The sequence below is a fragment of the Pelophylax lessonae genome, assembly GCF_965119305.1.
Source record: "Pelophylax lessonae genome assembly, chromosome: 4".
NCBI classification, from domain to species: Eukaryota; Metazoa; Chordata; class Amphibia; order Anura; family Ranidae; genus Pelophylax; species Pelophylax lessonae.
This window is the reverse complement of record NC_138771.1, coordinates 584,890,971-584,917,466: the sequence shown is the minus strand read 5'-3', so window position 1 is coordinate 584,917,466 and position 26,496 is coordinate 584,890,971. Positions and strand designations below refer to the sequence as shown.

Below are 26,496 nucleotides of genomic sequence, written 5' to 3'. Positions count from 1 at the left end.
TCCTGTGTACCAAATTCGGCCTGAAGGAAGTGTGGGTCCATTGAAGGCTTGGCATCGGAACCATTTGCTGCCTCTCTCTGAAGCGGTTCGTATGCCCCCTGTGGAAGACTTGTCAGAGGCCCCTTCGACTTCTCGCCGGTCCAGACCAGTTACCAGATCTCAGACGACGCTCCCAGATGAGGGAGAGGGAAGTTCTCCATCTGAAGATTTGGAAGATGAAGAGGAGGTACCCGACTGGTTGTGGTCATCTCAGTTGCCAGAACCCACACCTGCCTCCCTGTCTTCATCTGACTTGGCTGATAGAGGAGCCCTTCGGGCAGAAGCCCCTGAATTCATACCCTTTCATATGCTTCCAGAAGAAGCAGCTGAGGATGAAGATCCTGAGGAGGAGGTTGCACCCTTCTCTGAAGAAGAACTGACCTCTCTTGAACCATCAGGTTCCTCTGTGTTGGAACATGAGGAGGGGGACATTGAAGAATCCTCAGAAGTGCCTGATCCTAGCACCTCTGAGAGCATGCCTCCACGGGAACAGAGGGAAAGGAGAGTCATTCACCCACCTAAGAGACTGACCTATGATCAATTGGGTGAATGTTCGGAAGAAGCTGTTTTTACCTCCAAAAGATCTCCTGACCAGCCTAGTTCCTCCACTGTAGATTTGGTGGGGGACAACCCTAGCTCACCCCCAGGCACAACTGTACAAGCCACCCAAGTTTTGGGGGGTCTGTGAGAGATCATGAGAACAAAGTATTGAAGTAGAAAACGTTTGCATTTAAGTTTGTACATAAGGATATTGGGTTTGGCCATTATAATAAGCACAGTTTTTGATGTTCACAATTTGGTTTACTTTGTGAGTTAATGTTTGCGCACATTTTGTTGCTCTGACCTCACTATATGTTTTTTTCTCTTTCTCACCTTTTGATGTTTTTTTTTCAACACAAACTTTAAGATGTAAGTGTTTAAGAAATTGCAAAGGCACATGTGCTTTTTAAAGGAGCACTATATAAAAGCACTAGAAATCAGCACTATATTAACACTGTAGAAATCACTTATTTGTTTATTAATTGCACTTTATCGTTTTACTGTTGCACTGCTATTAGAATACAAAATTGGATGTATTCAGATTGACTTATTTCAGCAAAATGTTAATGTTTTTGTTGTATAATGCCAACCTATGCACTAGGGTACATACTGTTGACCTCTTTGGGGACCAAAGTTTCTCAAGTGGGGGGAGTGTGTAGCGGGGTTAAACATGCCTAAAGACACTGTTTGATATGTGGGAAGGAACTAGGCTCCCTCTAGTGGTAGCTGCATGGAATTTCCCGGGCTGTGACTTCCTTTTCACAAGATGAAGAAACTACATCTCCCAGGCTGCTTTGCAAGATCCAGGAACTAGGCTCCCTCTAGTGGTAGCTGCATGGAATTTCCCGGGCTGTGACTTCCTTTTCACAAGATGAAGAAACTACATCTCCCAGGCTGCTTTGCAAGATCCAGGGTGCACGGCTGCACCGCACGGCACTATGGGGGAGGTTATTTAAAGGAAGAGAGAAGCGCGCGAAGGGGGGGGGCCTTTCTGCGCTGGACTCTGAGGAACCAGCGAGCGAGAGTGAAGGACTGACACTGGATATTGGGCCAGAGCCTTTTAGCCTGGAGGGACGACGTGGAACCGTCCCATCTCAAGCACGAGGCACATTCCTGGAGGTCATACTTCTGTTTGCCGAGACCGGAAGTCATCCGCCAGAAGGACCCCGCGCGGCTGGCATATAGCCAAAGGACTGAGACCGCAGTGGAAGCGCGCGAAGGAGAAACTTCTGTTGGTGAGAGGGCACATGCCCAATAACTGACTTTATCTGCTGAAGAGACAGTTTTATCTACAGATAGCGGTAGCGCAGCAGGAGGTGATAAAACCCCGGGGTTTATCACCATACTCTCTCAGGAGACTCATAGACAAACAATAAGGTCTGTAAAGGAGTCGCCAGAGGCTTATCTCTCTCGCAGAAGTTATTGCTCAGTTACGCAGACACCCTGCGGTGACAACTAACAGCTCGATGTTTTTTTTCTCTCTTGATCTTTATTCCTAATTTGGATTACAAATGAGCTCTATTCAATAACCTTGCTAGCGAAGATCAACAAGAAAGAAGAGAACTCTGGGGGAGGGACTCAGATAGGCCCACCTACCTGGTACTGTGTCTAGCCTTAATGCAGGAGGAGTGTGGGGGTATTCTTTTACCTTTTTAAAGCTGTTTTAAATAACCTTTTATGGACTTGTATTGTATTGTATTGTATCTCCCCTATTCAATTTGATACATAGTAAACTAAGTTTGGTTAATTACAATCTTGTGCGTTGTTCCGTTGTGTCACCCAGAAGGACTACTATTCAAGAAGGTAACAAGGTATTGTTGCATAGTGAAGTATTGTATTCCAACCTGTGTATCTATTTGATAGTCCAGTCCTATTCTGGGTCAGTTGTGCCTGAGGAGGGATCGAGCCAATTTGATTGGGTTGTTAGGCAGGGTGTAGACCCAATAATATAATCAGCAGCTCCTGCGGGGGTGGTGCTACATATATATATTATTTATAAAATCTATTACATGCTTTTAAATCCAAAAGCAAACCTCTATTATTTCGCAGCTTACCAATTCTTCAATGTGATGGCTGCATTCTTTTTTTCTTTTTACCACTTAAGCCCCGGAAGATATTACCCCCTTCCTGACCAGGGCTTATTTTGTGATTCGGCACTAAGTGACTTTAACGGACAATTGCGCGGTCGTGCCTAAACAAATTTGACGTCCTTTTTCTCCCCACAAACAGAGCATTCTTTTGGTGGTATTTGATCACCTGTGCGATATTTTTTATTTTTTTTCCATGCGCTATCAACAAAAAAAGAGCGTCAATTTTGCAAAAATAACAATATTTTTCACTTTTTTTTTTATATGAAATTCCCCAAAAAAAATGTAAAAATCAAAATTTTTTTAACACTGTAGGCCAATTTGTTTTATGCTACCTATGTTTGGTAAAACAAATGGCAAAAAGCGTATTTTGATTGGTTTGCGCAAAAGTTATTGTGTTTACTAACAAAGGGAAAGATTTTTGTCTTTTTTTTTTTTTTTTTTTTTTTAACGAGTAATGGCGGCGATCTGCGCCTTCTTTTTTTTTTTGCGGGACTGCGACATTGCGGCGGACAGATCGGACCCTTGACTGACATTTTTGACACTTTTGGGGTTACCAGTGACATTACTACAGTAATCAATGCTATACACATGCACTGTTACTGTAAAAATTACACTGGCAGTGAAGGGGTTAACTTTTTTTTGAGAGGGAGGGGTGGTGTGTCCCTAGGGGCGTGATTCTAACTGTGATTGGATGTGGCTTGAGGTGTAAGAACAGAGATCAACGGTCCTACATAGCAGAACCATATGATCGCCATTCTTACACAGGGAGAATGACAGGCGGCTGTGTTTACATTAGCCGCCTGCCTTTCTCCCGCTCTAAAGGACAATCGCGAGTGCCCGGCGGACACGCGTGGGGGGGGGGGGTCTGTGACCGAGCGGGAGCGCACCTCCGGGGGCGCGCGCTCGCTCGCTCCCTAGAGCCTCACAGGCTAGCGACGTAGTCCTACGTCGCTTTGCCTGTGAGGGGCTGACCGCCGCAGTAAATAGTCGTGTCGGCGGTCGGCAAGTGGTTAAGCTTTCTTTCTTTTTTTTTTTTTTCATTTGGTGATTTAGCCAGGAAGTCTATTTTTGTGTTTTTTGAAAGCACAAACTCTTTTTTTTTTTTTTCTCAACAAAAGTGGAGTTACGCTTTAAGGTTTACCTCTACTGTAACATAGTGCAATAGTTGTCAGTTTTAGCCCTGGTTCACACTTATGCGATGCGGAAAACGCAGCGAATCCTGTGTGTTTTCCTCAACAGATTGCAATCACACAACGTCCATGCGAACTACTGCAGGTGTCAATGTTCTCCTTAAACAGATCGCAAAATGCAGTGCGATTGCCAGAACTCACAAGGAAAAAAAGGGCCCTGCACCATTTTGGTGTGGATGCGATTTCAGCTATACAAAATGCATGTCTGAAATCGCACTGCACACACATAACATGTGATGTGCATAGAAATGCGGTGCGATTCCTATGCAAAATCACATGCAGTGTCTACATCGCACAAGTGTGAACCCAGGCTAAGTCACATGATCTTTGCTGAGCGGGTAATAATCTGGCCATTAGCGATCACCAGACCCAGTGTCTAGGTTTTACAGATGTGGGTGGCACAAATGGAGCTCGGTGTCTCCTCCCAAGGAATAGGAAGTCACGCAGCCCATATATTATTCTTTATTCATCAATTTCTGCAAAACCGTTTTTTTGGCTTTACATTAACGTTGGATTGGAGGTCCATTTAACATGCCAGTTGGCTGACTAGAGTGACCTCACTGTGCCATGAACAGTTTTTGTTGAGTTATGATATTTCATAATGCAAACCTTACAGAAACAAAACCGGATTTGCAATACAGGAAGTTGCAAAAAGACTCCACTTGTACGAAATGTAAACTGTATTCTTAACCCTTTTGCGACCAGTCTTTTCTTTGTTTTTTGTACACATGTTTAAAAAATTATTTTAGGCCTGAAGAGTACTTAAAACCGCCAAAACATTTTCTGAAGGCCATAAAGAGTAAATTAGTGGTAGTTCCAGATTTTTACATCACATGATAATAGCCCAACAGTTTATCATTTGCAATATTTCAGTAAAACATACACTAAAGTTTAATTTTAGAGCACTAAAACACAATTTTTGGCAAAAGAATGGTGTAAAGTAAATAGATACCCAACATGTCAAACCTTTAAAATTGTGTATGCCTGTGAAACTGCGGTTCTTAGTAGGAAGGGGAGATCAGTGAATGAATGTTCGCTTATCTCCCTCCCCTCTAGCCAGCGGCACCCCCATGCCATTCCTATAAGGGTGTGCTCCCGCTGTGTTCCTAGATATGAGTGCCACATCCCGATATGAGAAGCAAATTTGGGGGATCCCCTTGGGGTGGGACTTTGGAGGCCACTCAAAAATGTGCAATAGAAGAAGTATTAAATATAAATGGATTTTATTACAAAAAATAATAAAGAGTAAACATACAAAAATATACAGTGGAAACTGATAAAATTTGGCAAAACTGTTTTGCCAAATTTTATCAGTTTCCACTGTATATTTTTGTATGTTTACTCTTTATTTTTTGTAATAAAATCCATTTATATTTAATACTTCTTCTATTGCACATTTTTGAGTGGCCTCCAAGTCCCACCCCAAGGGGATCCCCCATGCCATTCCTGGGTTAACCGATGGAAGCTCAGAGCCTGGGAAACATGGCAGGGGAAAGGGGGGGGGGGGGACAATGTTGCTAGGATGTGTGGAAGCAATCCAGCAGCTGTTTAGAGCTCTTCTATCTTACAACTGTCGGCCAGCTTGTCCGATTTACACACATTCGGTGTAAAACCTATCACTGCTGCCGACCTGTGACATATGTCAGCAGTGCAGCCATCAGAAATTTTGGGGCCCCTTACACAGCTTTAGGCCTGGGCCCCTCTGAGCCTGACCTCCAACATTTTGCGGGGCCTGCCCTCTGGCCGTCCCACCGAATCTGCCCACTGGCCATCCCACCGAGTCCTTCAGTGCACCCATTTCTGTTTTAACACTCTTACAACTTAATGAATGAAAATGAATCCAATCCATCAGAGACATCCTCATATATTCAGCAAAGAGACATCCCAATCCAGTAAAGAGACGGCCTCATATATTCAACAAAGGCACATCCCAGTCCAGCAAAGAGACAGCCTCATATTTTTAGCAAAGAGACAGCGCAATCTAGCAAAGAGACATCACTTCAGCTGCATTGGCTTACTCTGCAGCTGCCATGCTTCAGCAATTGCTAGTTACTACAGCAGCAACATCTCGGTCTTGTTGATTATGGCTTGGGCGGCTGGGCCCCTTGGAACCCCTGGGCCCCCTACATGTGTATGGGCTGTCTCCCCCTGATGGCTGCCCTGTATGTCAGTGGTGCAAAAGATTTGAGGTGGAACTACACTACATCTGAGCTGCAAAAACCAAGAACACTATTCATTCATTCAAACCAGGAAGTTACTAAAGAAATAAAAAAAAAAAGGTTAAAACAAGTAAATATAATATAATTTTCTATCTATTCACTAATAGCAGCATAAGGATTAAAAATAGTCTATGTTGTTTGAGAGAGTGAATGTCTGCTTTAAATTCAACTAAAGGCAGACCTTCATTTTTCCTTTTCCTTTTTCCTTTCCCCCCCAAAATTTTTGTTGCCTACCTGTTGGGGGCACCAGTGTACCAAAATGTTGTTTGCGATACGTTTGTTATTTATAACCATGCAGTGAAAGCTGTGAATAATGGGCCTAGAATTATTGCTATCTCTAAACCGCTAGGGGCATTTAACCTCTTGACGCCAACCGCCTTCTCGCCCTTTAAGAGTTCTAAAAGCCAGCAGGCGGAGGGCGGCATTCGGGTCCTGTGACCGCTGTGATTGGCTGTCAATGCAGTCATATAATCGCAAAGCTCCTGATCCCTAGTATGCATCGGGAGCATTCTGATACCGGCCGCACTCTCAGCACGGTAAGTTGTTTTAACAGAGCCGCTCTGCGTTAAGGCCGAGCGCCTGCATATATGCGTGAGGCTGGCACCAAGAGGTTAAAGCATTGCGATGAAAGTATAGAGTACCGAAGGTCGTTGTCATGTGGGGGCGTGCAGAAATTTAAAGCTTGGCATGTTTGGTATCTATGTACTCAGCCCAACCTTTTCTTTTTATAAATCACGTGTCTAAGCAGGTTTTGTGTTATGTTGTGTGTACAAAAAAAGTTTCCTGAATTATTTAAATCCCAAATAGTATAAAAATCCGTTCCATTCATGTGTTATTGAATGAAGCTGTGCAAATCTCAAGAATAATATAAAACTCTTTAGCAAGTAAAACTGTTTACATGTTTGAATTTCATTTGTGTTCGTTGTGTACCTGGAGATTCTCTTTTAGTTTTTTTCCTTAGGTAACAAATCATAGAATTGTGTGTATATATGTAATTTTGGTTTCCTTGGTGTATGCGGTGTTTATTAAAGGATTGCTATAACAAAGCACAGAGCACGGCCATCTCCATAAGGAAGCATGCTGGGTAATAAGCAGTTTGATGTTTGTATCCTCACATTCTGGGTTTGTAGCCACATGTTTAATTGTCCTCTGTGCCTGAAGCAGATGAAAGGTTGCCAGTGTCAGGCAGGGAATAGAACAAGCCATTTCCTAGAGCACAACCACAGCCAACCACAATCATAGAGGCTCTTGGCCATCATCTTCCTCCTCTCGTGGTTTTAGTTATTGTCGGCTTGTGTTGTTGGCTTAGACCACAGAAAGAACATTGGCCATCAGGTACCAGAATATGGAGCGGTTAGTGGTTCTCTAGTATCATTTCTTTAGGAACAATATAACCATATTCAGTTTCCTTTCTTTCTTTTTTTTTTTGTCCCAGCGTCAGCTTGTTCCTCATGGAGTACTTTCAGAGTCTCAGTTCATCACCATTGACCCGTCTCTGTCTGTGGATGATGCAGCAGCCGACTATACCAAGAAGCTGCGAGAGGTGAGAATCCAATCCAATACGGGTTTGTGTGTCTCTGTATTCCTTGTGTAGGGTTTACACCGCTGACTGTATGTGAGGGTGCTGTGTAATGACCATTCTGCATAGAACATGTGAAAGTTAATGTGACTCTAAAGGCACAAGATTTTTTACCTACATGCATTCCGTGATCCAGCGTTGTGCATGAGAACTTTGGGTCTCTGGGTACTCTCCCATCTCATTGGCTGAGCCAATGGCTCCCACTGCTGTCAGTCATAGCCAGTGAGCCAATAAGAATTGAGAGGGGGTGGGGCCGAGCCACAGCTCTGTTTCTGAATGGACAAGCAGAGCTGCGGCTTGGGAGTGAGCCTGCTTGGATGCCCCCACAGAAAGCTGTTTGCTCTGAGGGCACTTGGCAGGAGGGAGGAACCAGGAGTGCCAGCCAGGTAAGTATAACATGTTTGTTATTTAATAAAAAAATATCCTTTTAAGATTTTCAATACTTTATATAGCCTAGTATGTGGAGTATCAGGGACTCTGGGTTGCAGGTATATTTGATAGACGATAATCCGCAACTCACACATACATGCTCTTAAACATCTCCAAAGTTATTGATACTCCATAAAAGACAGGTACAGCAAATGTTAGTGAATTTCAACCATGACAGCCTTGCTCACAACATGTATGTAGAAAGAAACTTCAATCGTATTGTAGAATGTATAATAATATTAATAAGTATATATATATATATATATATATATATATATATATATATATATATATATATATATATATATATATATACTGCTCAAAAAAATTAAAGGAACACTTTGAAAACACTTTAGATCTCAATTGGCAAAAATATCATGCTGGATTTCTATACTGATATGGACTGGGGAATGTGTTAGGAAGGAATGGATGCCACATCATCTGATGGAAATGAAAATTATCAACCTACAGAGGGCTGAATTCAGACACCCCTAAAAAATTAAAGTGGAAAAATGATGCAGCAGGCTAATCCATTTTGCTGAAACGTCATCTTTTCTGACTGTTTTTCACTAGTTTTGCACTTGGTTAGGGTCAGTGTCACTACTGGTAGCACGAGGCAATACCTGGACCCTATAGAGGTTGCTCAGGCAGTCCAAATCCTCCAGGATGGCACAGCCATACATGCCATTGCCAGACGGTTTGCTGTGTCTCCCAGCACAGTCTCAGGAGCATGGAGGAGATTCCAGGAGACAAGCAATTTCTCTAAGAGAGCTGGACAGGGCCATAGAAGGTCCTTAACCTATCAGCAGGACTGGCTTCTTTTTGGTGCAAGGAAGAACAGGATAAGCACTGCCAGAGCCCTACAAAATGACCTCCAGCAGGCCACTGGTGTGAATGTCTGACCAAACAATCAGAAACAGACTTTGAGGGTGGCCTGAGGGTCGGATGTCCCCTAGTGGGCCCTGTGCTCACTGCTCGGCACCATGGAGCTCGATTGGCATTTGCCATACAACACCAACATTGGCAGGTCTGCCACTGGCGCCCTGTGCTTTTCACAGATAAGGGCAGGTTCACCCTGAGCACATGTGACAGATGTAAAAAGGGTCTGGAGAAGCTGTGGAGAACATATGCTGCTTGTAACCTCATTCAGTATGAACAGTTTGACCAGTTTGGTGGTGGTGGGTCAGTGATGGTCTGGGGAGGCTTATCCATGGAGGGACCCACAGACCTCTAAAGGCTAGACAATGGCATTCTGACTGCAATTGGGTATCGGGATGAAATCCTTGCACCCATTGTCAGACCCTATGCTGGTGAAGTGGGTCCTGTGTTCCTCCTGGTGCTCAACAATTCTTGGCCTCATGTGGCGAAATTATGCAGCCAGTTCCTAGAGGATGAAGGATTTGATACCTTTAAATGGCCCCCATGCTTGCCTGACCTAAATACAATAGAAAGTCTGCCAAGCCTCCCCCCATATAAGGAATGGTTACAATGTATGGGTGAAACCCTTAGACTAGAGAAATGTATTTATCAACATAGGGGGCGTCCTTGTAAATTTGAGGTATTATGGGGTCACTGGCTGGATACACCTGGCTTAAGCCCTTTCAAACAGGTAAAGGACCCACTTTTAATAGGATGAGCCTGTCTTTTGTGTCCCTGGTACGCAGGCTTTAATTCCTAAAGGGCAATGGCTGGAGATGCATATATTCTGGCATAGCTGAATTGAGGTGGTAACAGGGGTGGATATTTAGATTGATATGCCAGACCATTTTTCTTCATAGAAAAATGTATTCAAGCCTATGCGATTTTGCTTTTATACTTTCGATATGCATATGTGACATTTCTGTAGAGATGTCTTGACATTGCTGTATCTGTGATCTCTTTGTTAAATGTTTTACTTTTTCAATAAAACTTCTATTGATGTAAAAAAATAAATCCAATAGAAGACCTCTGGGACATTATTTTTCGGTCCATTCGACGCCACCAGGTTAAACCTCAGTCTGTTCAGGAGCTCAGTGATACCCTGGTCCAGATCTGGGGGGAAATGAATACCCCTGGACATCATCGGTCATCTCATTAGGAGCATGTAAATATTCTTACAGTGCAACGCAACCATAAATCACCATAAAATAGAAGGGAGGAGCCAACCCCATGGCGTCATGCAGACGAATGTGATTGTGACTTAAATCGCTTTTGATTTTATAATCTGTAAATGTCATTTATGGGGGCTTTTAATAAACTTTGTTCAAATGGAGAACACTATGTAGTCTGCCTTTGTACTTGCATGAAGTTCGCAGAGCAGTAAGAGGGGCTTACAGAGCTCAGAGAAGAGACCGTAGCAGGAGATTGCAGTAAATGTTTATATACAAAGCTGATTGATCTCGTCTGTGAGGTGAGCAGGTTTTCCAGCCGGTGGTGGTGTGCACTTTTTTGGTATCATTTTGCGATTTGAAGAACACTGCGGTGGATCACTCTTTATATTTTTATTCACTCATGGACTTTGTTTTTTGGGGGGGAATTTTATATATTGTTGATTTTAAAGGACTTTGATTGAAGACACACTTTATATTACTTTTGTATGGTGATTTATGGTTGCGCTGCACTGTTAGAATATTTATATGTAATTTGTAGTGTGGTTGAATCACTAGGAGTGTACAGCAGTAACTTTATAATTGAGTATATTGAAATATTGACACAGAATTGGGTAGTGAAGGGTAGCACAGATTTTGTATTTCACATACTGTTTTTACCTCATTAGGAGCATGCCCCGATATTGTCAGGCATGCATACAAGCACATGGAGGCCATACAAATTACTGAGTACCATTTTGAGTTGCTGCAATGCAATTTCAGCAAAATGGACTATCCTGCTGCACCTTTTTTTTTTACTTTGATTTTCGGGTGTACAAATTGAAAAAATTACATAGCAGGCTAGTTCATTTTGCTTAAATTTCATTGCAGCAACTCAAAATGGTACTCAGTAGTTTTATGCTCGTTCATGCCTGACAACGTCGGGGTATGCTTCTAATGCGATTACAGATGATGTCCTGGGGTAATTCCTCCCAGATCTGGACCAGGGCATCACTGAGCTCCTGAACAGACTGAAGTGCAACCTGGCGGCGTCTGATGGACCAAAACATAATGTCCCAGAGATGTTCTATTGGATTTAGGTCAGACAAGCATGGGGGCCATTCATTGGTATCAATTCCTTCATCCTCCAGGAACTGGCTGCATACTCTCACCACATGAGGCCAGGCATTGTCATGCACCAGGAGGAACCCAGGACCCACTGCCCCAGCGTAGGGTTTGACAATGGGTCTAAGGAGTTCATCCCGACACTTAATGGCAGTCAGGTTGCCATTGTCTAGCCTGTAGAGGTCTGTGCGTCCCTCCATGGATATGCCTCTGCAGACCATTACTGACCCACCACCAAACCGGTCATGCTGAATGATCTTACAGGCAGCATAATGTTCTCCATGGCTTCTCCAGACCCTTTCACGTCTATCACATGTGCTCAGGGTAAAATTGCTCTCCTCTGTGAAAAGCACAGGGTGTCAGTGGTGGACCTGCCAATTCTGGTGTTCAATGGCAAATGCCAATCAAGCTCCACGGTGTCGGACAGTGAGCACAGGGCCCACTAGAGGATGTCGGGCCCTCAGGCCACTCTTATGAAGTCTGTTTCTGATTGTTTGGTCAGAGACATTCACACCAGTGGCCTGCTGGAGGTCATTTTGTAGGGCTCTGGCAGTGCTCATCCTGTTCTTCCTTACACAAAGGAGTAGATACCGGTGCTGATCGGTTAAGAACCTTCTATGGCCCTGTTCAGCTCTCCTAGAGTAACTGACCTTCTCCTGGAATCTCCTCAATGCTCTTGAGACTGTGCTGGGAGACACAGCAAACCTTCTGGCAATGGCATGTATTGATGTGCCATCCTGGAGAAGTTGGACTGCCTGTGTAAACTCTATAGGGTCCAGGTATCGCCTCATGCTATCAGTAGTGACACTGACCCTAACCAAATGCAAAACTAGTGAAAACTTTCAGAAAAGATGAGTAGGTAAGAAAATGTCAGTGGCCTTCACCTGAAAAAATCATTCCTGTTTTAGAGGTCGTCTTATTGTTGCCCATCCACCGCATCCACCTGTTGTTAATTTAACACCAAAGCCTCTGAAACTGATTAACAACCCCCTCTGCTACTTAACTGACCTGATCAATATCCCGGGAGTTTAATTGACTTGGTGCTACATTCTGATTACAAAGTGTTCCTTTAGTTTTTTTTGAGATGTGTGTGTGTGTATATATGTGTGTGTGTGTATGTGTGTGTATGTATATATATATATATATATATATATATATATATATATATATATATATATATATATATATATATATATATAATTCTCTAAGTAATAATATTGATCCAGTGTAGGCAGAAATGTATGCTCACATACTAAGTGGTTCATGCTGAGGGTCTTCTCAGATCTGTGAGTATGTATGGTATTCTTCCTCAGCATATTTGGTCTTTTCTGGATATTCTTTGTTTCTTCTAGATCTTCCCAGGCAATGACCTTCCTGCCTTTGACATGCTGATTTTAGGGCTGGGCCCAGATGGTCACACAGCATCCCTGTTTCCAGGACACCCCTTGCTACAAGTAAGTGTTAAAGCGTTTTTTTGTAGGACTTGCAAGGTAAAGGCATTATGTGCTAGTATGCATCACAAAATAAACGTGAAACTTGCCTGAAAACAAAGCCCTCCAGCGATGCGATGTAGTCCATTTTCTCTGTGTCTTCCTTCCGTGTCCGCGGACTCCGGCTGTCTGACAGGCCGGAGCTGCGATGACATCACCCTCGCATTCACAGCACAGGTTTCTGAAGGAACGGCGTGGATGGCCGTTCCTTCAGAGCGCATGTGCCGATGACGTCATCGGCTGTGTGCAATGTAAATATCTCTCAAACTGCAAACATTAAGGAGATATTTACAGTACCTATAGGTATATATGTGTGTGTATATATATTGTAACATGGGGGACCATTAGCTCAGTGGCAGATGCGTTTTTCCAGTGATTCACTGTAGTCAGGACTGTAGTTTAAGGGCATGGTAGCCCATTTTTTTTTTAAAAGGCAAAAATAAACAGTCCGTAACATAGGTTTTCCCACGCAGGGGTTCTTCTCCGGTCAATACAAAACTGAAAATACCAGCCCACCTGGCTCTCTCGCTCTCTGCAGTGTTTCCTCAGCAGTACCTCTGCACTTTATGCTGGTCTCCAGACCATGGACTTGCTGAAGCTGACAGCTTCACTGTGGCCTTGGTCCTCAGGCCGTCTCCTGTCTCCTCAGACACACACACGTGCTCTGGCTGCCACCTGCAGCCACTGACTCCCGGAGAGTATTGGAGTCCTCCTGACTCCCCATGAACAGACCTCCTGTCTGTTGGATGAAGCAGTCTCCAACTGGGTGCCCTGAGGTCTTCCTAGACCTTCATTATAAGGGCTGTGTGCACCTGAGCACACACCCTGCTGGTCATCAACAAAACATGGACACAGAGTTGGAGATTCCGTCCCTCCCAAGACACTATGAAATCTCCAAACTACAGAGCCCCATCCAGGTATACCAGTTTTCTCCACTGCACATCTATGCTCTGTAGGCCTGCACAGAGCCAAAGTGCACACTCTGTGTCCTTTAAATGACCACTTTCACCGTGACCGAGTCTTGACCTGTCACTATCTATATATATATATATATATATATATATATATATATATATATATATATATATATATATATATATATATAATCTATAAATAAATAATTTTTTTAGGCTTTACTTCCTCTTTAACATTGTGCAAGCACCCCATGGTGGGACCAGTGCATAACTCCCTGGTCTCGCTGCGGTCCTGGCTTTGCATTCCCCCAGGGACACTATGTTCATTTCATTATTCTCCTTGTATCTAAATGCGTTTTTGTCTGGGTAACCAGGCCCAAAATGAGGTGGCAGGGTGGAGGAAAATACCAGGTAGACATATGAAAACAGACATGTCTGACAAGTGCAAGCTTCAGGTCTGTACTAGGTCTGCTCATGTGACGCCTTTGTATATTCATTAGAGTGTCAGCTCATTTGCTGGGAAAGCGGGAACAAATCACCTTGTTGATTGTCTGTCTATCCTTGGCTACAGCAGTTTGCCTCACTGCCTGCAGCAACCAAAATCATAAAGTCAGAAATCCTGGTACATTCTTTGGGGCAGTCAAAATATTTGGTAATTGTAGTTTTCTCTTTCATTCATTAACGGACACAGCTCCTGATCTTCTTAACCATTGGGTTATACTGCCCCCTACAGGTGTAGGACATTAGGCAGAAAAAGTCTGGCTATGCCTATGGGCAGTCCCAGGGGGTATACTCCCTCTCTCTGCTATAGGTACTCCAGTTTTTTTCTGCCTAGTCAGGAGTAAGGACCTAGTTCAGTGCTGGGATCTCTGGTCCTGGCAATTTTTTCTTTTTAGATAGAATTTTTCTCCTATTTTTTTTCCTGTGAGAGCTACAATCATCTGGGCGACGGTCTGGATAATCTAGATCCAGTGGTCACCCCAGTCTGGCCAGCGAGCACGTGCAGACCTCAACTCTGCGCTAGGTCGGCCACGACATAGCCCCACCGGATGGTGGCTGGCCTGCGTGTTAAATGCCTCACGAGGTCGCATACGACTAGGTCTTGTCCTGAGTCGCAGCATTCCGCAATTTGTACACCCTGGCTGGTTCGGCACTGAGGACGATTTTCACCATTGCCCTGGTGTCACAGACTTTGACCGAGTGGCCTAAGCTTTTACGCCATGACCTGGAGGGGGAGTAGCTCCCCCCTGCCTTTGTTGAGCTGGCTGACCAGCTGGTCCAGGGGCTGCAGTTATCTGTGATGCTTCTTTGGATGCAGCTCCCCTAGTGGCTCGGCTCTCTGTTTTGGCCGTGGTCCTTCGGCGTGTCTTTTGGCTCAAATGTTGGTCTGCGGACCAGACTTTTAAAAAGGCCTTGACTGATCTTTCCTTTCAAGGAGATTGCCTGTTTGGTGCTACCCTGGATGACATCATTAAAGGTCTCACAGGGGGGAAGAGTACCTTTCTTCCGCAGGATACTGAGGGAAAGGATCCTTGTTGTAGATGTGGACCCTCCCTCACCCATATCTGGGGTGGGGGGACGTCTTTGCTGGTTCCTGGACCCATGGACTCCCCTGATACAGCAATAAGTGGGTCCATGAGGTCATTCAGTCTGGCTACAAGATCGAGTTTCCTTCTTACCCTCTGGTAAGGTTCTTCTTTTAGACATGCAACTGTCCCCGGTCCGCTTACAGGCTTTTTTTGGGGCGGTGAAAGACCTTTTACTTTACAGGTGATGGTCCCAGTGCCGACTTCGGAACGTTTTCAGGGGTTTTACTCAAACTTGTTTACAGTCCCCAGGAAGGAAGGCAAGGTGCGTCCAGTTCTGGACCTCAAGGCTCTGAACTGCTTTGTGCGGGTGCAGAAGTTCAGAATGGAGTCTGTGCACATGGTGGTGACCTTCCTGCATCAGTGGGATTTTCTTACCTCCATCGACATCAAGGATGCTTACCTTCACATTCCAATATGTGTCGGTCTCCAGTGCTTCCTCCGCTTTGCCATGGGAGAGGAGCACTATCAGTTTGTGGCATTACCTTTTGGTCTCGCCTCTGCTCCTTGGGTCTTCACGAAAGTGTTGGCCCCGGTGCCAGCATTGTTATGCCAATTGGGGTCCGTGGTACTGGGCTACTTGGACGTCCTCTTTCTGTGAGCGGAGTCTCCTACTGCTCTGGTGGAAAACCTGGAAATCTCCATATGAGGTTGAGGGAGTTTGGCTGAATTCTGAATTCTCAGAAGTCTGCTCTAGTTCTGTCCACAAGCTGGACTCTCTGGGTCTGACTCTGGCCTTAGCCAGAGTGCTCATTTGTCTGGACAAACTCCAGAAACTACAGTCTGCAATTTGTCATCCCTCCGGAACTGCATGCAGGTGTTGGGCCTGATGGTGTCTACCTTCAAGGCGGTTCCATTTGCGCAGTTCCATAGGAGGTCCCTGCAAGGGAGATTCTGGCCAAATGGGACAAGAATCTGCAGTCTCTGGACAATCTAAAGAATCCCCGATAAGGTGGTTTCGTTCTTTGGCACTTCGGCTGTGCAAATCCTTCCTCCCCTTGTATTGGACCGTGGTCACCACGGATGCCAGCTTGTTCAGTTGGGGAGGCGTCCTCGGCAAATATTCTGCTCAGGGGATCTGGACACTGGAAGAGTCCAGACTACTGATCAATGTTTTGGAACTCCGAGCTATCAGACTGTGCCTGGAACATTAGACGGATCGTCTTCAGGGATGTCCAGTGTGTATTCAGACGGGCAATGCCACGGCCGTGGCTTATGTCAGTCACCAGGGGAAGTGTCCTGGTGGCTCTGGAGGCAGCTGGCATTCTAAGGTGGGCAGAACGGTTTGTTCCAGCCCTCTCCGCCGTACACATTACCAGGGTGGGAAACTGGCAGGCGGAATACCTCAGTCAGCAGACGTTGGACCAAGGGGAGTGGTCCCTGGTGTTTCATCAGTTGCGTCTCCGGTGGGGCACCCCCGAGGTGGATCTGTTGACTTCCCGGTTCAAAAGAAAGGTGCAGAGGTTTGTGGCTCGGTCACGGGATCCTCTGGCGGATGCCACAGATGCGCTGGTGGCCCCGTGGAGTCAGTATCGTCTGATTTACACCTTCCCTCCTCTTAAGCTTCTGCTAAGACTTCTACGCAGGATCGAGGCAGAAGGGATTCCTGGTCATCTTGGTATGCCGATCTGGTGCGGCTGACATTCCTTGTTGTTAAAAGTGAGGAAACCTACTTCTAGGAAGATCTATCTTTATACGTGGAAGACGTACATTGCATGGTGTGAGTCTCTTGGGGTTCATCCTTGCTTTGTTCGGATCTTGACCTTCCTTCAACAGGGGGTTGAGCGGAAACTAGCCTTGAGTACTATCAAGGGTCAGGTGTCGGCCTTAGCGGTCTTATTTCAATGGCCCTTGGCCACATACTCTCTGGTGCGTACTTTTCTTCAGGGATTTAGACACTTGACGCCTCCAGTGCAGTCTTTGTTGCCGCCTTGGGTCCTTGATTTGGTGCTCTGTCCTCCAGAAACCTCTTCTTCTTTTTGTGAATTTTTGGGAGATTCCCCTGCCTACGCTGTCCCAGAAGGTGGCCTTTTTGGTGGCTGAATTGGCGGCGTTATCCTGTCCTTCGCCTTACTGGTGGTTCACAGTGATTAGGTGGTTCTTTACCCCTGTCCGTCATTCCTTCCTCAGGTTTGTCTCTGTCTTCATTGAAATGAAAATCATTGTGTTGCCTTCCCTGTGTCCCAGGCCAACACATCCGAAGTTGCTTTGCATGCCTTGGATGTGGACCGGGCAATTAGGGTGTAGCTGGCAGCTACGGAGTCTTTCAGGAAGTCAGACTCACTATTTGGGCTCTAGGATGGGCCTCGGAAAGGGTTGTCCGCTTCCTCCGCGATCATTTCTAGATGGTTCAGACAGACGGTGGTTCAGGTCCATTCCATCCAGGGTCAGGTTCCTCCTTTTCCTCTCAAGGTGCATTCTAATGGGGCACTCAGTGTCTCCTGGGCTTTTCGTCATCGGGGTCAGTGATGCAGGTTTGCAAGGCGGCCTCCTGGTCGTCGGTGCACACTTTCACACAGTTCTATAAAGAGCATATGTTTGCATCTGGGGATGCTTAATTTGGCCGCAAGGTTTTTTTGCAGGCTGCTGTTTAGAGGATCTTTTCCTCTTTAAGAGTGTATTTTTTTTTTTTTTTTTTTTTTTAGTTGAGCTTCAGTTGTTTTGGTTGAGCTCCTGTTTTACTTGAGATTGGCTATAGTTAGCCTTGGGAATTTTTTTTTTCCCACCCCTCATGTTTAACACTGGTTTGGGACGTCCCAATGGTTAAGAAGATCAGGAGCTGTGTCCGTCAATGAAAGAGAAAATGGGATTTTTGACTTACCGTAAAATCCATTTCTCTGATGTTCATTGACAGACACAGCACCCACCTCTCTGTGGAATTGTAAATTCTACTGCTGCTTGTAAAACTGAGTACCTATACCGCAGAGAGGGAGTATACCCCCTGGGACTGCCCATAGGCATAGCCAAACTTTTTTTTCTTTTCTGCCTAGTGTCCTACTCCTGTAAGGGCAGTATAACCCAATGGTTAAGAAATCAGGAGCTGTGTCAGTCAATGAACATCAGAGAAATGGATTTTACAGTAAGTCAAAAATCCAATTTTTTTATATTTCAGTATTTCAGAAGTTTTCATCACTTTTCCTACATTACTTTGTGGATGGCTGGTGAACCATTCTAATTTATTGTCCTCCTGCAGGAAACAGATCTGATTGTGGCTCCGATCCGTGACTCTCCCAAGCCTCCTCCACAGAGAATCACTCTCACTCTCCCAGTTATCAATGCAGCCAAGACGGTGGTGTTTGTTACCACTGGAGAGAGCAAAGCTGCTGTCCTGAAAGTAAGTTGTTTGTTGAACTATTTTACCATTTCTTCTTAAGTACTTCTATGGTGCATGGCCTAGTGGCAGCATAGTACAGCAGAAAATTAAGCTCTATTGTTGAATGGTGAGTTAAGTTTATCAAAACCTTTGTTAGCTGCCTTGCTGTTCGTCCTTTTTTTTTTTTTTTTTTTTTCCCCCCCTTTTGTAGCATTCTTGGCCCTCATGTGGCATTTTGTCTTTCATGCTCCTCTTCCTCCACACTGATAAGATCATCCCTCTGCTCACTCTATTCTGTCCTGCTTGACACCATGATTCCTATCAGCAATCGTGCAATGCAACAGAGCCTGCTCACGTTTACACTTTTTTTCCTTGTTAACCTGTTACTAAATCCAAACAGTAAAATCAGTCTATATGCAGTAAAGCATGTTTGTTATACTTACTGTGGAACCTAAGGGGCTAATACTCTGCATTGTATAAAAAGGCTGTTTGATCCTGTATGCACAGGTCCTCCTCTTCTTGTATTGTCCTCATACCATGTCTGGATAAGACCGAGTTACTGGAGTCAGGCTGCAAATGCTCAGTATGGTGTGTATTGCTTGAGCGTTTTTTTTTTTTTTTCCTGGAAGAGTGCATATTATCAATACAGAGCCAATCGGCACTGTCCAGACAGAGGGTCAGGGGTCCTGCATCCTCATAGGACAGCCAGTGCAGTAAGAAAACTCCTAAAAGCTTTAACCTATAGAAGTCACACGCTCCTGGGTTTAGTAACACTTTAAAGGGCTGTACCAAAAGTAATGCAAAAGTTGGCATAACTTTTTTGTTTTTCTTTTATTGATATGAAAGAAAAAGGAGGGAGAGGGTAAAAGGGGAAAAGAATGTAACCCCAAATCACCTAAAAAGGGGGGGGATGGGAAGAGAAACAAATCCCCCTTTAAATGTGGCAAAACGTTGAGAAGACTAGCCAGAAAAAAACGAAACTCAATAAAAAAAGTTAATTTTAATATTAAATTCCATGAAACCATAGTGTTATCTTTTTAAAAGCAAATTGACAGGATATACTGGTTACATCAAACAGGTATACTGAGCAAGTAAGCGTAACGAACCTACACAAAAAATTGCTTCTTCAGGGTTTACGCTTGATGATGACCAGCTGAAATATGAGAAACACTCAAACCCAGAATAACATATGGAATACATACACAATACAATATTTGCACAAAATACTATCCATTTATCTTATACCAGGTACGAAAAATGCGTATAGATATGATGCAGAGGGGAAAAGAAAGGGGGGAGGAGAGGGGTTACAGAATAGGACCCCGTGGGGGGACATAAACCAATTGGGGTTACGTTCTTTTCCCCTTTTTTTTCCCCCTCCTCCCCCCTTTTTCTTTAACTTTTTTGGGATGGTGCCCCAATGTGGACGCTTCGTAGCATAATGCTCTGACAGCACACATATAATATCTTTTTTTTATTACCTTACACGGGTTGTTCACATTTCACATGTTTATAGAGTAACTCTTCCTCTATAGTAACCCTTCTTCTTTTTCATTGAAGAAAAATAATGGATTCCAAGCAGAAGCAAGGTGCTGTTTCTTAGAGGAAGGGTGCAGGCTGTCACAAAGTGACAGAATGTTTACAGAGATGACACTATTTAAACTTCTTCATCTATCTGTGCACATTGCTCTTGTCAATGGTGTCATCTCTGTAAACATTCTGTAGCCTTCTGTAGATGTCAGACAACCTGCACCCCTCCTAACTTAAGAACTAAATGATGGCACGTTGCTTCTGCTTGGAATCCATTTCTTACCTGCAATGAAAAAGAAGAGGAGTTACTATAGAGGAAGAGATACTGTACCAACATAGGAAATTTGAACGACCAATGTAAATTAATAAAAATTTTATGCCCACTTTTGCATTACTGTCGGTACATATGTACAAATACCACCGTGTTATTATTGTGATAGTGAAACAATATGTATAAATAAAATGATTGCCAAAATATATAATGGGCTTGCTTCTAATCACTGAAATGTGTTCCCACACCTAAAAGAACCAAATAACTAATGTGTAGTGCTGCCCCCTTAAAAAAAAAAAAAATCGGTCAGTACACTCAAGATACAGCACTCCTTATTATAAATCATATACAACCCATGTTTAAATAAAATGCATTGATTTTGAAACGTATCTATAAATGAGTTTAATAGTGCATTAACCACAACACAATATTAATATCCAAACGTGTATTACAAATTTAGTTTCATTTCTAGATGCACATTTCAAAAAAAGTCCTTTTTGATACGATCTATTAATTTCACTATATAAAGTTCTCAGTGCGATTTGTGCAACACATAGCTCTATTAAACAGTTCTTTATTATAATAATTTCATCCCCGCTTCAATCCACCAACGTGAATTACCACCACACTGGAAAACTCACCAAATGACCATGACATCTCATTTAAAGAGGTTGTAAACCCACCTCACAAACTTTTACCTATAGGTAAGCCTATATTAAGGCTTACCTATAGGTGCTATAAATATCTCCTAAACATGCACCGTTTAGGAGATATTTAGAGTGAATACTGCCGATGACGTCATCGGCGCATGCGCTCTGAAGGAACGGCCACCCGTGCCGTTCCTTCAGAGCTCAGTGCCGTGAACGTGAGCGTGATGTAATCGTGAGCGTGATGTAATCGCGCCTCCGGCCAATCAGATGGCCGGAGGACGCGAACCCGGAAGCAGGACGGCCGGACATGTCGCTGAGCGGGCGGCACGGCGGGGGCTTCGTTTTAAGGTAAGTACTTCATAATGAGCTAGTATGCGATGCATACTAGCTCATTATGCCTTTCTCTTTACAGGGCTTTTTTTTTCTCGTTTTTTTTTCTTTTTTGGGACTTTACTTCCTCTTTAAGAATAAGGTCTAAATGCCCTTTGTCCCCCGAAGGGTTAGAACAGTGTTTCTCAACCTTTTTTCAGCCAAGGCACCCTTTAAAATTATGGACAATCTCGAGGCACCCCAATCTAAAATGTAAAAAACAATTGTGATAGTTTTACACAATACATCAACATCCACACACGTAGAGGTGATTTATTCTTCCAAATCCAATACACTTTTGCAGACTGGTACTAACTAGTATTGCAAAGTTTCTCTTCTCCCTCAGTTTTCCTCCATCACTCAGCTAATGTGACCCTAGTGCTGGTAGAGAGGGGAAGGGTCATTGAAAGTTAGGACACCGGCAGCTAGAAGATCGTAATGGTGCACAATCAAAACCTGTGGCTTTGTGTAACTAAAAGGCAGGCTTCATCCATTTGCTGGTTTTTATATAATTTTGGGGTAATTTTTAGGCATTTTGCCAAGGCACCCCAGAAGAAACTCCAACTCAAGGCAACCCAGGGTTGAAAAAGGCTAGGTTAGAAACATCCAGGACATCACCTCTTTCTCACAGCATTATCAGGCGTAATATAAACTTGGAGGGTAAAAAGACTTTAATAGTGTAAAACCTTGTATTACTCCAATTGATTGCAACTAAAAACATCAGTTAATGCGCTTGCATTATATTGTGCATTCCGCTCTGCACCCAGGAATAACAGCCTTTTGCTATTTCCGGCCTGCTCCACTACACCTCCAGTGTGAGCGTGGTCAATGCCTGATACCTCACCACTTTGGAGTGTCCCCAACAGAACGGTACAATGCTGCTTCCTGAGCTCCACCCGATGTATGTTTCGTCGTAATGACATCCTCAAGAGGGGTTACTTTTAGAAGCTCCCATTTGAACCTCTCAGATATTCCTCTCTCTGACCAAAAACATTATTTTTCTTGTTCCATAACCTTAGCTAGGTGAGTGTCAACTGCAGGTAATACTGGGGTGCCATGATGAGGCCACTGCAGCTTACACATGTGTTTGCAAATGTGTGCAAACTAAACCTCTAAGTCTTACCGTGAACTGTTTGATGGGGTCAATCCGGTTTGTTGCAGGCTGGCTGGTAAGTGAGCTGAGAATTCTTGTTTGTTGTTTTTTTGACATGTGTCGCCATTTTCATATGCTCCTTGCTGCAAAGGCTAGTTATAGGTTGGGGTGGTTGCTATTTGTTTGTACTGTATCAAAGGCAGCTGGGTGTAAATGGACAGTAGAGTCCGTTTGTACCTGCCAGTCCATAGAGCAAAGTAGGCGCTGTCCGTGTCTGCTCAGCATAAACTGAGCAGACACAGACCTGTCATCCAACCCGCTCTGCTCCAGTCAGCAGAGGATCTGTGGACAGATCTTCTGCTGATCGGAATGGAAGGTGCCCCTATGAAAGGAGCGTTAGAGTAGCATTCTTTATTTATTTTAAATCAACATTTTCCATTTAAACCAATGAAAGACACTGATATCTGAGAAATAGGCTAGGTCATAGTTTTATAGATTAGTTCCTCTCTTAGGGCATAAATGGGAGGTTGGGCGGCACATAATCATGTGACAGAAGTCCTGCTCAGATAATCCTGAGACAAGTTTGCTAAATCTAAATGCGTTTAATTTTAAAGCAAGATGAAAAAATAAAAAAAATGACTTTTTTTTTTGGTTCACTATTTGACTTTATTTGCTGCCAGCCAAAGCTTTTTCAGTTGACATTTGCTTGTGTCTCTTAGCGTATCCTTCAGGAGGAAGAGTCCGATCCATTGCCAGCCGCACGGGTCTCCCCATTGAACGGTAAGCTCCTTTGGTTCCTCGATGAGCCTGCTGCCCGGGATCTAACATGCCCCGTGGAGAAACACTCTGTCCTGTAGCACTGCACTTAGCTCCATAATCCGGGGCGGGTTCAGAACCAGAGTCCGGATCTCCCCACACTTCATCCCTGGTGCTGCCAGGGCCACAGGCAGAAGTAGAGAGCCGGACAGAGCAGAGATACAGGTCAAAGTCAAGCCAAGACAAGCAAAGGTCAGCCAGTGTCACACAATACAAAAACTACAAGCAGTGACTGTACTCAGCATATTGATGGACATGGGTGCAGTGACTTCCTGGACCAAAGAGTTAAAGCCACGGATGCATAGACTCAACCACCAAAGCCACAAATGACAATGGGATGAGCACCAAAAAAAAAAAGAGGACCACAGAAGTAGAGATATGTAGCCGGCCATGACGCCACAGGACCATCAACAGAGCCTCAGACTTTTCCTCAACCAGAAGACCACATCATAAGCAGAACATGTAGCTTGAAGATCTGCCCTGCATCCTCACCATCCATATTCTTGACTCTGCCCGCTGTACCCTTTACGATCTGTCCCCCTCTCACATCTGCCTCCTGCTAGGATCTGCTCCTTACTGCCCGAGGAGCCACAACTTCCAGAAGATTTGCACATTCAAAACAAGATCACATGGCTACACAGAAAATAAAATGCCAATTCGTTCACATTGTGTTTTCGTTGTTGACTTGCAACTGTATAATATACAGAAAGCAGTGTAAGGTGTAGAGATGGTGTGACCCATTGTACAATTTTCAAACAGTGAACAATTTTCACTTTGTGGACATGTTCACATATGCTTCATATTTATTATACTTCCTGAATCCTCATAGGCCATGGTGACATCACAACAGCTTTCCCGCCTTCTCCAGACACCTTACCACATGTGCGCATGCGCAACATCTCACAAACTGCTTCCTGGGACGTGTGATGTAGCCATCTCAGGAGACATTTGTGAGATGTTGCGCAAGTGCACAGAAATCTCTAGTTTTATGTGTGTGCCCATGTGCGGGGCATCAGATGCATGTGTACACATGCCGTGGGCATCTCTGCCAGGTCCCACGGAAGTTACAGCTTATTGGCATATCTAAGCATGTGCTGGATCTCAATTAAAGTGGTAGTAAAGGTGTTTTTGTTGATTTTATACCTACCGGTAAGCTTATATAAGGCTTACCTGTAGGTACAGTAAATATCTCCTAAACATGTACTGTTTAGGAGATATATACTTAAGCAATGCCAGTGATGGCACTGGCGCATGCGCACCACGCTCTCGATGGAAGGCTTGCCATCCATTTGAGAGAGCTGTGCCGCAGATGGCCGCAGCCCGCCAACCTGGAAGGAAGCCGGGTGAAGATGGAAGCCCTGTCAGCAGTGGAGGGCTTTGTTTTCAGGTACGTTTTTGATAATGTGCTAGTGTATGATGCATACTAGCAAATTATGAGATTAAAGCGGAGTTCCACTCTGGATTTGAAGTTTGGCCCCCAACGTTGCACAGTGCCCAATAAGTATTCGGAATGTTTTTTTTTTTTTAAAGCATTTTACCTTTTCCTGGGATATGGCTCCTGGGATATGTGTCATCAATCCTAGGAGCCAATGGCCAACCTGCAGTACACCGATTGTACCGTGCTTTGTTCACACTGCGCAGGGGCGAGATCGGGTGGTGGATGCTGGGTAGCCAGCTGCACCGTTTCCCAGAAAAAATTCCAAGTGGCTTCAGATGCCCACGCTAAGGATGGGAGCTCACTGGCTCCAGAGGGTACAGCGAGTACAAATAAATTAAAAAAGAAGAAACCGTCTTCATATGCCAATTTAGATTGCATAAGGTGCAACTATCTCAGGGTTTGATTTAGAAAAACAAAAAAAGCCAGAGCTCCGCTTTAACTTGTAGGGAAAAGATTTTTTTTTTTTTGCAGTTTAATGCCACTTTAAAGATGGCAGTGCTGGAGAAGAGGGGCTGAGAGAGAACTTATGATTTAAGCATGACTGTGCTGGACTCCATGGTCTAGTAAGTACTGTAAATAGTAAAGTTCCTCTTTAAGCAGTCAAACTTTATTTCAATTCCTTTTTTTTTAATACCCTAATTAAACTTCAGTTGATGCTGGAAATGTTTTCAGTATGTTTTAAGAGATATTAACCACTTTACCTCCGCTCACATGGAGGCTACTGCGGCAAAGTGCCGCGATCCCGTCCAGCGACGTAGACCTACGTCGCTGGACTCCGCCCCTTGTGGGCGGCGCTCGCGCGCCGCCGGAGGCTCGCTCCCGCTGTGTTCATTCACAGCGGGAGTCGGGCCAGGGGAGGAGCAGCGGCGATTGCCGCTGCTCTGCCCCGATCGTCGGGGATCGAGTCTGGAGATCCGCCCGGCGGATCTCCATAGTGACAGGGACTGACAGATTGGAGTGTTCAGCATAGCTGGACATCCGATCTGTCCTTCTGTCACACAGTCACCTCCCCCCCCCCCCACACGTCAGTAAGCACCAGGCATACATTAACCCCTCCCTCTCCAATAAAATTAACCCCTTCCCTGCCAGTGTCATTTTTACAGTAACAGTGCATATATATAGCACTGATTACTGTAGAAATGTCACTGGTACCCCCAAAAGTGTCAAAAATGTCAGTCAAGGGTCCGATCTGTCCGCCGCAATGTCGCAGTCCCGCAAAAAAAATCGCAGATCACCGCCATTACGCGTTAAAAAAAAAAAAAACACCAAAAATGACAGAAATCTTTCCCTTAGTTAGTAAACGCAATAACTTTTGCGCAAACCAATCAAAATACGCTTATTGCGATTTTTTTACTAAACATAGGTAGCAGAAAACAAATTGACCAAAAATTTAAAAAAAAATTAGATTTTTACATTTTTTTGGGGGGGAATTTCATATAAAAAAATGTGAAAAATATTGTTATTTTTTCAAAATAAACGCTCTTTTTTTGTTTATAGCGCAAAAAGTAAAAATCGCACAGGTGATCAAATACCACCAAAAGAAAGCTCTGTTTGTGGGAAAAAAAGGACGTAAATTTCGTTTGGGTACGGCGTCGCACGACCGCGCAATTGTCAGTTAAATTTGCACAGCGCCGAATCGCAAAAAGTGGCCTGGACGGAAGACAGCAAAATCCTCCGGTGGTAAAGTGGTTAATGATATATATATTTTTTTTTTTTTAATATTGAACTTTTTATACTTTCCTGCTCTGT

The 26,496-nt window shown here is 44.1% G+C and overlaps 1 protein-coding gene across 3 annotated transcripts in view; it reads left to right on the top strand.

The window, feature by feature from the left end:
• The window catches only part of PGLS (6-phosphogluconolactonase), a 58,861-nt gene extending 34,888 nt beyond the window's left edge, over window positions 1-23,973 (top strand). For all 3 annotated transcript variants that reach the window (XM_082255794.1, XM_082255796.1, XM_082255795.1), the window contains exons 3-6: window positions 7,514-7,621; window positions 12,630-12,731; window positions 18,461-18,601; window positions 23,213-23,973. In XM_082255794.1, coding sequence (XP_082111920.1) covers window positions 7,514-7,621; window positions 12,630-12,731; window positions 18,461-18,601; window positions 23,213-23,350 — 489 coding nt within the window. In that variant the 3' untranslated portion in view covers window positions 23,351-23,973. The remainder of the gene's footprint in view (window positions 1-7,513; window positions 7,622-12,629; window positions 12,732-18,460; window positions 18,602-23,212) is intronic.
• The last annotated feature ends 2,523 nt before the right edge of the window (window positions 23,974-26,496 follow it).